We start from the raw sequence: 13,003 nt of genomic DNA, 5'->3' as shown, positions 1-13,003 counted from the left end.
TAAAATTGTAACATGTGAGCTGTTTCTATGGAAAGGCTTCGTTCTGGAGGCATGTTACCCCAGGCTGTTATTGCATAATTTCTCAGTTGTATTTCAGGTAAAATAACAGGTTCACAGGAGTTTTATTTGTTCCAAGACCGGAAAAAATCTGAACCATGAGGGTATATAAGGAGAAATCAGAGGTTTGAGTGCATAGATGCAATTCTTCGCATCTTCAGGGGAACCTCTTGGACTTATTTGCAGGGGTAAGATGCATGCCTTTTAAAAACATTTCCATGGGCTATAAGACCAGAATCAAATATTATGATCAAAAACAGCTTAATTCAACTGTTATGCAAAGTTCCTTTATTGACCATGAAGAAAATGCAGCTAAATGGTTTTGATATGCAGCTTTGTCTATTGATAACCAGTCTGAAAGTTGATAATGTCCTTTCTTTCTGCCATCAGAAGTGCTGACAGAGTGAAAATGGAAACCTATGAGGTAACTGTGTACTATTCCGAAGAATTGATGTCCGGCACGTTGAACAATATCTGCATCGAGTTGATAGGAGAAGAAGGAACCAGTGAAACCAATTGGCTCTCAGGAATTAAATACTACTTAGGAATGGTATACCTTTTATGAACTTGCATCTTGATGCACAAATAATTTGTAAATGATGTCTTCTTTATCATCATATCACTTGTCTTTGTCTCAGGGGTCTCAATATACCATAACCTCAAAAAACTCCATTGGAAAACTGTTGCTAATCAAGATACACAAGAAGCCTTTAGTTTATTTTCAAGACAGCTGGTTTCCCAAAAAAATAGAAGTCAAAGCTCCCGATGGAAAACTCTACATCTTCCCAATGTACACCTGGATAACTGATGATCAGATACACTACTTCAACGAGGGTCAAGGTTTGTGCAAGTTTGCTCATCTGACATCTTCCTGCTATGCATAGACCAGATATGTCCAGTGATTATACTCTAAGGTGCACACATTATCACATAAAATTTGTCAAAATGCCATCATAAGCAGACAAATGGCATTGTAATAATAATGTGCAAAGTAATAGTTAAACACAGAGATGTTGCTATAGATTACATTACAAGTTTATTTGAGCAGCTCCACTGAATTATGGCATTTGTTCTTTATTTATCTTAAAATTGTTTAAATATGCTACAGTTCATGGTGGATTTTTAGTTGATGTCTTTAGTATCATTGTCATGTTTCAACCAAATTCTTTCACATCAATCATAAATTGAAGAATTTGGAGGTAGTCTTTGTTCTTCATTGCTTAATATTGGATTAGTGGTTCCAAAATCTCCAAACTTGTGTAAATCTGCAGCTGTCCTTAGGTCTTCATTGTTTTTTGGGATGGTTTTGTGCCTGACATGAGAAACTAATTGTTGTAGTTATTCAAAATCACAAAAAGTTCATACACCTGGTATTTAACAAGTTGAGACTTTCTTGTACCTTGACGACAAATTATTTACAAATGTTTGGAAATTTTGACACTCTGCTAATGACTGATCCTTTTAGGATTAAAGAGAATCTACAACAAATTCAAAGTCGTGCATCCTGCAAAAACCACAATCTAAATAAGTAATTAGGATACCAAAATTATTATGGAAATAATCATTATGATTAATTTATTCAGACCATTCCTGCTTTTTGTCAGAATAAATCCAAATGTTGATTTTGAGCCAGGGAATCCTGTAAATTTGACAGGAATAATTGATTAATAATCAATTAAAAGTAACCATGGGAAATTAAGCACCTAATCATATGTAGCTGTATTTGTGCAAAACCTAAAATTGTTTTTCTGAAGTCAGGGTCTGAATCTATATATTTTATCGTTATTGTTGTTTTTTATATGTTCACTTTAGCTTTGACAGTGTTGGAGGATTTCCCTTCTCGTGGCCGGAAGATACGGTCTGAAGAACTGAAGAAACGTCAAAAAGCATACAGCTGGAAGAAGTATGGAGAAGGAATACCTGAACATGTTGAAGCAGAAAACCAATCTCAGCTGCCTTTAGACGCCCAATTCATCTTAAGCAAGAGCATGATGTTCAAGCTAAAAGCAGCATCAGGGTGAGTCCCTATATTGTAAATGTCAGGTTTTAATAAATATTTTTGGTTCTATAGTTATATTAACAAATATACAATGGTTAAACATATTGTACTTATTTGCCTATTGTAATGCTTTAATTGTGTTAATGGTGTTTCTTATTATTTTATAGAAAACTTTGGGTCCGTGTGAGGACCCAAAGTTTACTGAAGTTTACTGATCAATGGACTAATTTTGATCAACTCAATAATCTGATGGACTACGGCAGTCATAAAATTCTTGGTATTTACTGTTATGCTGGGGATTAAATTACAGTAATTTATATATAATGGACAAATAATAATTAATCAAAGGTTAAATACTATAATAGTGGCAAAGCAGGGTTTTCTTTTTCACACTGAGATTTCCTTTGTTACAGACAAAGTCAAAGAGAACTGGAGGAAGGATGAATTTTTTGGCTATCAGTTTCTAAATGGTCTCAATCCCATGTTGATCAAATGCATCAAGGCCCTGCCTGACAACTTTCATGTCACAGACGACATGATCTCCCATTATTACAATGGCAACTTGGACGATGAAATAAAGGTGATTGCTTAACTACAAAAAAAAAAATCCATGAACGGAATGTTTCTTTGAATCAGTGTGACAATGCATGCCAGGTTTTGCAAAATAAAAGTTCACACCCCTTGTATCTGAGAAAAAAATACCTTGTTCTTTTTGCTTTAAAATTAAACAGAAAGGCAATATATTTCTGTGTGACTACAAGCTTTTGGATGGAGTACAAACACAAGAAATAAATAAAACAAAGCAACACCTGGCGGCTCCACTCGTCCTGCTCTATAAAACACCTGAGGATACGCTGGTGCCTATTGCTATTCAGGTAAGATAATTTTTCAGAATTATGTAAATCTTAATGTACAGGTTAGAGAAATAATTGAATAGTATTACATAGTTGGTGATAATAACAATAAATAAATCTGTTTTGTTAAGTCAATAGCACCTAAGAGTGAGGTTAAGGACTAGTACAAAAACAACAACAAAGTGATCATGAGTGTTAATATAGTAATTAGACTAATTGCAAACAATAAGAAGAGTGCCATTGATAGAAGTAATTAACATGTGGAAAACATTTATGTTGTGAATGTTCCTAGAAATGGATGTTTCAGCATATTCATCTGAAGAACAGGCTGTGTGCTATGTGCAGAGAAATTACTAGAAAACCCAAAAGTTACATAACATTAGTTGAGTCAGCCATCTTAAAGGGTTCAATTGTAATGTCTGTGCTGTGAAAAAAGTATCGTGCCATTTGTTTATCCTTAATTGATACTAAAAGGAAGACAAGTACTCAAAGTGGACTGAATCAGCTAAATTAAATAAATGTCAACACTGATTTAAAACCAAAACTGCTCAATGGACAACAGAGTTAGAAAAAGGGCAAACATAAAAGTATCTTTTAAAACACTTAATCTTTTTTCATAACTCATAAATCGCTAGAAAATGCAGAAACTAACACTCCCACTATTCTTTTGTAGCTGAAGCAGAAGCCAGCAGCAGACAACCCGATCTTTCTCCCTAATGACTCTCAGTATGACTGGTTGTTGGCAAAAATCTTTGTGAGAAGTGCAGAATTTCATTTGCATCAGCTCAACTTTCATCTGCTGCGCACTCACCTGCTGGCTGAGGTCTTCGCAGTGTCCCTGCTGCGCAACTTGCCGATGGTGCATCCTCTGTACAAGGTAACTGAAGCTGGACAGCCATAAAGTTTAGCCTTTTGTTACATTAGCAGATAGTTTACATTGTTTCTTTATTAAATTTTTAACTTCATACATTTGTTTCCTGATTTAGGAGCAGTGAATTTTTAGCAGAAGAAAAAAAAAACTAAGCAACAAAACAAACTTGTCGATTCAGTCATGTATATTTCTAAAATACTTGTCTCTGTCTTCAGCTTCTTATAGCCCACACTCGCTACACTCTGGATGTTAATGTCTTGGCTCGAGATAAACTAATTTCTCCGAATGGTGCTTTCACACAGGTGAGAAAACATTGTTTGGTCAGAAACAACATTTATGCTAGTTTTGAAAAAAATCTCCATTTAACTTTGAATTTACTTTTCATTAGTTTACAGCTTCAGGTGAAAAGGGTACGCTCCAAATCCTGAAGAGATCCCTGTCATCAGTGACATACAAATCCCTCTGTATACATGATGACATTAAAGAGCGTGGGATGGAGAACATTCCACACTTTTACTACAGAGATGATGGATGCAGACTGTGGGACATTTTACACAGGTACAATTGATGTATCCCTTCCAGGAATTATCTTTTTCAATTTGGATAATCAATGGTGTGAAAGATCTTTTGTCATTCAATAACTGCAAAAAACATTTTTTGGAATTACTTAAAGTCCTTTGGGACAAAACACTAAAATCAAAAACATTTGGGTATAGGTTTTTTTTACGAGTTCTAATATTTAACACATAGTCAAATAGAAACATCAGGATACCTGATTAAATATTCAGTTCTTAATTAGGAGATGTTTTCATTGATTTTTGATTGTGGCTTGACAGGTAAATGGCAAAAATCCAACCAGGTTTTATTCATTTTGCTAAATATCGTAAGATAAATGTTTATTCTATGGAAACATTTGACACATTATATCACCTAATAACTAGTGTTATTCTCTTGAACTAGAATGACTGAGAGATGTTTGTCGCAGTCATCTATCAGTCTCTAACATTGCTCTGAAGTAAGAAGAGCTGGTAACTAAAAACAACAAATCTCAGGTTGAACACGGAACAAACTCCAGGGCAAACAGGAGCTTAACAAAAATATCTGACAAATTAAGAAATATGGAAATAGGATGGAATTGCTGACTAAGGAGCAGTTGATTCATAAGTTGTGAGGAAAGTTAAGAACCTGAAGTTAGACAGAGGAAATTAGAGAGATATGTTGAGCAGAACTTGGACATAAACAGTAAAGAATCAAGAAGACTTTATTGTCACCATGTGTTACAATGGTGAAATTACCTTTGAGGCAGGCCTGGCTTAAGATGTACAGAAAAAAGAAAACAAAAATTAGTAAATAACATGTGTAAAGATGTATAAACTTGAAATATAACTCAACCCAGCATCAAAATAAATAAAAAAAACAACAAAAAAGGTGATGGAGAATCTAAGAAACATGAATAACAAGAAGCAGAAAGAAGACAAATCTAAAGGAAAAATAGGTTGGGAAATAAAATTGAGCTCTACTGAGCAAAACAGGAACTCCAAAAAACTCAAGTCAGAATCTAAATACATGGAAATACCTAAAATACAGACTACAGGTTATGTGTATCTCAAAACTAATGGGATGCGAACCGAATATTGACTGCAAAGATTGATAAAACCACAAATTATTTAAAAAAGATTTATGGCATTCAATTTGAAGGTATTAAATACCAGAACAAGGTTTTCTATTACACTTTACAAAAAATGTACGATGTAAGATCTTTTCATTCGTTTTTTATGTTCATTTATATTAACTCAATTTTACACTATTTTGAAAATGTTTGGTGTCCTATTTTTTCATTTAGCTGTTGGGTAAGTCTTAATGTAACAAATCTATTTCAATTAATGCTATCCTTCATCTACAAAAGCTTTGTCGAAGGAATCCTGAAGCACTACTACAAGAATGACAATGATGTTAAACGAGATGCTGAAGTGCAAGAGTGGATAACGGAAATTCATGACCATGGATTCAAGGACCAGGAAAAATCAGGTAGGCTTTCATTCTGTAAACCCAGGTGCTACTTGAAACAGAATATACAAGGGTAAGAGTATAATTTTTAGGGCTGACTGCCATGTCTGTTCTTTGCAGAATTAATAGTGAATGTAGTCTGGTTGGTTTTCTGACTTTTAATCAAAATGCAAAACCTTCAGACCAATTGAGATCAGGGCCTTCACATTTACTCACACTAAACATCTCATTCTAGTTTGAAGATTAGAAAGTAGAAGTTAGTGTTTGACTTTGATTTAAATTTAACAAGTAAAGGTGCAGGTCTGACATGCAGTGGCAAAGCAAAGAAAAGGTTTAGAGCAGAAACAGCTCAAGTTTCCAATAAGCTTTTAAAATGTACTTACTCAGCAAAATCAGTTCAATTCTAATTACTAGATGTAGTCAGGGCATTATCATAGCCTGCTGGCTTTTTCCCTCTAAGTAAAAGAGGTCTTTGATAGGGCAGTTAGGCATTTTCAGTTCATTGTCGGCATTTTATTTTACATAGTTTTCTGTTCATAATTAATGTGCTATTTTCTAAGATAGGCACATTTGGTGTATTGATGATGTTAAAGGGTAATAAGTTCTCTGCTTAACTTCTTTTGAGTTCTCATCCAGAGATCAGTCAGCTCAAAAAAGAAAAAAGATGACTCCCTGCTCCGCTTTTGGATAAAAAAAACACTTGCACAATATCTATTACCTGATCATGTTGGCTATTACTCAATTCACACAACTATCCCAGATCACGTTGGGTTAGTATGATAAGACCATCATAACAGAGCATATAATATTGAAATCACCAAGTTGAGTTGAGAAAATCTGTATGGACATTGATCTGAAAGAGAAACAAACCCACTTTAGTATAAAAAGGATTTAAGGCAATATTTAATTTGTAGAAATGGGACCTTCCTTCTAAAGACCGTTTCTACAAACATGCATGGTTTATACAACAGATAACATGTGACAATATTACAGTGATTGGACATAAAGATGCAAGGTGGAATTCTGTGGAAGTGATTGGTTTCCAGGATAATGAGGAATTGAACCTGCATGGCAGGCTTAAACCTCCTTCATAGAGATAAAACGTTACTTCATCTCTTTCCTGGGTTAATCTTGTTTTCTGCTGGTCACTCCGTACTTTACTTCAGATTAAATGTTGAACTCAATAACTTTATCACATCAACTGCATCAAAGTGGGCCTATATCATTAAAGTACTTCTTGATTCTGAGATCATACAAGTTGCTATTAATTAGAAAGTTCATATATTATTATGACCCGAGAAAAAAAAATTTAAAATTTGATGACAACGTGGATTTTTAAGGCTTTTTAGCGCAAGGCTCATAAAAAATGTTGCTCCGGGTGTCACGTGACCGGTGACATCATTCGTTGACAAGCGTTGATCTGTTGACATTGCAACTTCCTGAGGTCCGTTCTTCGTACGTTGCTTAAAACATCCGAGATCAAATCAGACATCCAAGATGATTTCATCCTGCTCCAGCTATGATCCGGCTAATTGGGTTCTTCGAACACACCTGTTGTTTATGATTGGTATGGCTGGTTTGAGTTATCTGAGATAACTGCGCGTTCATGCGTCTGTTTAAAAGGGGAAATGTATCGATAGTAGAAACACTGATCAGCTACGCTGCTATTGGTTGTTCAGCATGGCCAAAGGATGCGCACAGTTTTTCCCAAGCAGAACACAAGCTTTTAATGGAAGGCTATGATTAATTTGAGTCATTAATTAAAACGACAGGGGATTTACACAGTACTGACAAAAACGTTACTGGAATATTACAAGCAGTAGTGAATTAAAGAGTTTCAAACAACTTCAAGATAACTATAACCTGGAAAAATTTGATTTCTTTAGATACCTTCAGTTAAGATACCATTACAATAAAAATATAATTTTTTTTGGAGCATGATGAGACAGGTATATTTAACATCTTTTTAGATTCCAGCAACGGAAGACCTCCCCCAAAAAAACAATATCCAAACTATACTCATGTCTACAAACAGACAGAACATGTAATACAACATACCTTAAGGTTAAATGGGAAAAAGAAGCTAAAATAACAATAACTGATGATGTTTGGTTAAATATTTGTAATTCTGTGATCCACACATCAAGTTCTGACCTATGGAGGGAATTTTCCTGGACATGCATGGTGCGTTGTTTTGTTACACCTAACATTAAAAGTAAACATTGTAACGGCACTGAGACGGCAAAATGTTGGAGGAACTGTTGGAATGTGTCTGCAGGACATTTTCATGTCTTCTGGGAATGTACTAAGATCGCACCCTACTGGTCAGGAGTGATAAAAGATTCATCGGAACTTGACACCAACTGAAAAAGTAATGTAATTACTTTTTTCCTTTTTTTTGATTATTATTCAACTCCTCCTGTCAAACTAGTTGCTCTGTAATTTTTGCTGGAGGGAGGTCCAATTGTTCAATGTATGTATATGTATTTCTAAAACTACTAAAATGACAAAAATAAAGTATAAAAAAAGAACGACAGGGAACACCTCAAAGTCTGCTAAAGCCAGGAGAGAGGGCTGGCAAAAAGTAGCAGACTAATTAAATGCATAAGTACTATCCACAGTAGATGTTTCTATCACTTTCTACAGTATTTATTTTTGCATTTTAATAATTTCATATTTACTTTGTTCTTTTATGTCAGAGGTAGGGCCGCGGCCCCACCTACTTTTGATGATCAAACATGTAAAATAATATATATAAATAAAATTAAATTATTCAATAGCTATTTTTTGAAATGCACAGTAGTCTATGGCAGCAGCATCATTCTCCAATGAGAAAGCGATAAATCATCCCATCTAAAAATGTATAGGGTAGTTCACTGCTATTGTTTTCATCCGGGTTTTTTCGCGCATGCGCGACTGGTAGGCAAAAGGCGAACACAATGGCGGACGCAAACAGAGAAACTGCTCCAGACAGCAGCTCCAGACAGCCGGCCCGTGTAGCGATCGCCACCTCCCCTCCGCCGCTATTTAAGTAGAACAAATGATAAATGCGCGTCCACTCTCAGAGCACTCATATCCAGATTATTAAGTAAATTTCAAGGAACACATAATGCTGAGACACTGTTGTTTGTGCTGAATGTACATCGATTTATTTTATGTGCTGTTTTGACGATTTTCAGCCATCATAAATGATGCCAGGCAATCGGGCTGTTTCCATGTTTCCATCCGAACTGTCAGCCAGAACCGTGATTATAAGCTCCGATTCTAATTATACACCAGCAACCCATTTAGTTTATTCTCCTAAAATGTTTTTCTCAGACTTACCCGAATGGTAACAGACGCTTGCGCTGTCTTTCGTGTTAAAATCATCACTTTGTGAATCCACATTTGAACTTGTCGTTGTGTACTCCATTGTACTCTCTGTAGCGTAGCCTGAGCTACATCAACAAACTACGTCATCGTACCACGTGACCCAAATTGTGGATTTTCAGGCTAGCGGTCGCCGAAGGACTATTTCTAGTCCTTAAAAAAACCTTTAACAGTGCAATCAATATCTTCACGCCGCATTTTTTTAAAATATGGTCACTAATGCATGTATTTCCGAGTTGGTCGATCTCAGAATCAAGAAGTACTTTAAATATATCTTTAAATATAAGCAAAATTGTGAAACTTTAAAATGTATTCTATCAAGGTGGCTTGTAAACTGTCTCCCTGAGAACCACATCTAAGATATAAGGTTCATTGCCAGCAACTAGTCTGAAGCCTAACTTTGGCCTACTTTATCAATTCTAAAAGAGTTTTGGATCATTGTTCTGCTGGAACATCCACCTGCGTAATCTATTGATCAGAGTTAAAGTTAAATAATAATAATATTTTGCATTGCACCCTCTGTGTACAATGCTATAATTACTCTGGTAAAAAATAATTAAAATAAAAGCTTTGTAGAATATTTCTAGCCCACCATACTTTGCTCCGTCTTCTGCTTTGAAAGCCTCAACGTGACTCTTCCAAACACTTTGTGTCATCATGACCAGATAGCTCAGTATTTGTATTGTCTGACCATAAGACATTTGTCCTGTAGGCCTTTGTTTTGTGCATGTGGGTCACTGAAAAGCGCTGTTGTGCTTTAAAGTGTTGGTTTTAGAGTAAAGGCTCCTTTGCTGTCTGTAATCATTTCAGTGGATTGTTCTTTTCTATTGACAGTAACAGTTTGGGTCAGATAGATGGGATGTCGACACAATAAGCTCACCTAAATTTACAACAAAACTGTCTTTGGATAGATAAAGTATGCTGAGATTAAGGCAAGGCAAGTTTATTTGCATAGCAAATTTCAGTAGCAAGACAGTTCAAACTGCTTTAAGCGTACTAAATTAATTCCACTCTTAAAATTTTTCCAAGAAAAATATAAAGCTAGAATGAAACCAGAGACTTAGCTGGCTAAAAAATATGTGTTGTGAAAGGAGTTAAAAAATGTATTCAAGTTTAATGTCAGCCAGGAAAAAAATGATATAAATATTCTTAAAGGACCAAACTGACAGATGATAGTATCGACTTTTTACATGACCTGTATGTAGAGAAGCCACACAGTCTGTTATACAGTAGCAAATGTCATACATTTTGAATCATGTTCTTTAATTATCAGGAATCCCACAGAGATTCAACACTGTGTCTGAGTTGGTCAAGTTTGTCACTATGGTGATCTTCACTGGCTCGGTCCAGCATTCTGCTGTGAACTCTGGACAGGTGAACTTTTGAACTTCTTTTACAGACACAATATACTCAGCAATTCTTGTTCAATTCTTGCACTGCTTTGTAAAGATTTGGATATGGTTTTAGTCTTGATTGTTGCATTATATAACAAATAAAAACCAAACTGAAGTGTGTGTGTGTATATATATATATATATAAACATGTTGATGACATTTTTGTTCACCCCAGTATGACTTTGGTGGCTGGATGCCCAACCTGCCAACCACCATGAAATGTCCCCCACCAACAGAAAAGGGGAAAGCAACTGAGGACACAATAATGGCCGCACTACCAGACAAATCCACAACATGTAAAGCCATCGCAACGTTGTTTTTGCTGAGTCGGGAGTACAGTGACTTTGTAAGTGGGAAAATCTCAGTCTAAATCATATTATATTCCTTTTGTGTAAAACACACTGCTTTTTGCATTATTTCTTTTTTTGGCTCTTAAGACAAAACAGTAAAATACAGAGGGTAGTGTTCAGTATGTTTAAAAATAAACCTTTCATCATGCTAACGCAGGTTGTTCCAGGTAAAGTGTATTCTTTAATTTGTAAAACAAGTATATATTAAACAAGTTAAAAGCAGAACACACATTAGGTATGTTTAAATACATACTTTTTTTACATTTATACATATTAATTTTAGTTGACATTACTTGACACACATTCAAATATCGAAAATATTTTAAGTGTGTGATTGATTTTTCATCAGGTCAAACTTGGTGATTACCCAGAGGAACACTTCACTGAGGAGAAACCCTGCAAGCTGATAAAGAAGTTCCAAGATGACCTGACAAAGCTGAGTGAAAAGATCAAGGAGAGAAACAAGAACCTACATGTCCCATATGAATACCTGGATCCAGAAAAGGTGCAAAATAGTGTGACCATTTGAAAATCAGACGTTGGGACCTCCTTCTTTTTTTAACCAAATTCAGATACCAGTTCACAAAAAAACAACTAAATAAATAAATAACTAAGAAGGAAATATATCTTTTCATTTTTAATACTCCTTTATGGCGGGCAAAAATGACACTTTTTTGGATCTTTATTAATATCATAAAATATAATTGTTCTGCATGAATCATCAATTAAAATTCATTCTTTAATTACATCATCAAAATAAGGTTGTAGAAAAATGTATGTCATCTCAAGACATGTACTTTTTTTGTTTGAGTGTAAGCATTAATCACTGTGCTTTATTTTTCTTGCTCAACCATTGCAAAGTTTAAACACTGAAGAACAAGCAACCAGAAATGTACATAAACACGTTATATATCATAGAACTTCTGTGATCAGTTGTGCATTAATGACAAACATCTTTGTTCTGGGCTTTCAACTGACTAATAGATACTTCTGGCCTGTATATGTTATAATTTGGTGTTGTTTACATTTTCTTCATCCACAGATGTTGAATGATTCAACATCAGTGTTCTATGTGGAAGTTGCTGGAATTTATTTTTCATTTTGAAGGGTTTAATATTTGGGATTGTGCTTTTCATGGAGATGTGGATTTTGTGAGTGGTCTTCCAAAGTGATTAGATTTAAAGTGATAACAAAATATCAAGGTACAGAATTGATAGAATAGATATCAATTGTTCCCGGCATAACATTTAGCGTTTGAACAAAAAAAAAAAAAAATTCTGTTCACTTTTCCATATATATTGTGTCCAGGTTTAATTACATATTGTATGGATGGTGAATTTACATTTGAGCTAAATCAATAGAAAATGGTGTTTGGAAGAAAAAAAACTATTTTGTTTTGTTTTTGTAAGTACCAGCTTGATGTTGATTTATGTATTATTTGTGTGTTTGTATTTTATGAGTAAATGAGGGCATATTGAATAAATTAAGAATATGCATTTCTAAGAAGTTTGTTTGTCAGATTAAAAGTACCTTTTGAAAAAAGCAACATTTAAGCCTAGTATTAAACATACTTGTCATTAAGTTAAGATCTCTGAATGAATATGTTAGCTTTTTTATTGGTCTGGTGTAATATTCTAATCTTAAATGTTGTATTTTTATTTGCTGGATTTTATTTATTAGCTGTCCCAGTTGCAAGTAAAGTGTAAGACTCTGGAATGACCTGGAAATTTTAAACCCTTTTCAAGGCTTTAAAAAAACGGTGTATGAACATGCATATAAACAGCAAGCTGTTTCTGAAAAGTGCTTAAAAAAGTACAAGCGTGTTTTTTACTAGTGTCATTTATTGCAAAATTGCATATTTTTAAATTAAGAAATGATTTCAAATCAATTTTCCGCATCTGAAGCTCAGTGCTACAATCTGCTGATTAAAACACAGCGCCCCTCGTGGACAATATAGGAACTGCAAATTTTCAATTAAACAAAGTTTTTTTTTTTCAATAATTGTTTTATCATACTCTTCCTTTTATCTCCTCTTTCTTTTACCTTTTCTTTTTTTCTTCTTGTTCTTCCTTTACTCTCCTACTATCCCATTGTAGTGTCCA

The 13,003-nt window shown here is 34.6% G+C and overlaps 1 protein-coding gene across 1 annotated transcript; it reads left to right on the top strand.

Moving 5' to 3' along the window:
* Positions 1-561: 561 nt before the first annotated feature.
* Positions 562-11,441, top strand: LOC110367851 (polyunsaturated fatty acid lipoxygenase ALOX15B). The gene is made up of 13 exons (XM_036137049.1): positions 562-607; positions 696-897; positions 1,870-2,074; positions 2,224-2,333; positions 2,470-2,636; positions 2,788-2,931; positions 3,584-3,787; positions 3,997-4,083; positions 4,170-4,339; positions 5,688-5,809; positions 10,431-10,531; positions 10,727-10,897; positions 11,251-11,441. The coding sequence occupies exons 1-13, from the start codon at positions 605-607 to the stop codon at positions 11,428-11,430; spliced, it is 1,866 nt and encodes a 621-aa protein (XP_035992942.1). The 5' UTR covers positions 562-604; the 3' UTR covers positions 11,431-11,441.
* Positions 11,442-13,003: the final 1,562 nt, after the last annotated feature.

Source organism: Fundulus heteroclitus, chromosome 5 (assembly GCF_011125445.2).
Source record: "Fundulus heteroclitus isolate FHET01 chromosome 5, MU-UCD_Fhet_4.1, whole genome shotgun sequence".
NCBI lineage: Eukaryota > Metazoa > Chordata > Actinopteri > Cyprinodontiformes > Fundulidae > Fundulus > Fundulus heteroclitus.
The sequence above is the reverse complement of the archived record's forward strand: the minus strand, read 5'-3'. Positions and strand labels throughout refer to the sequence as shown.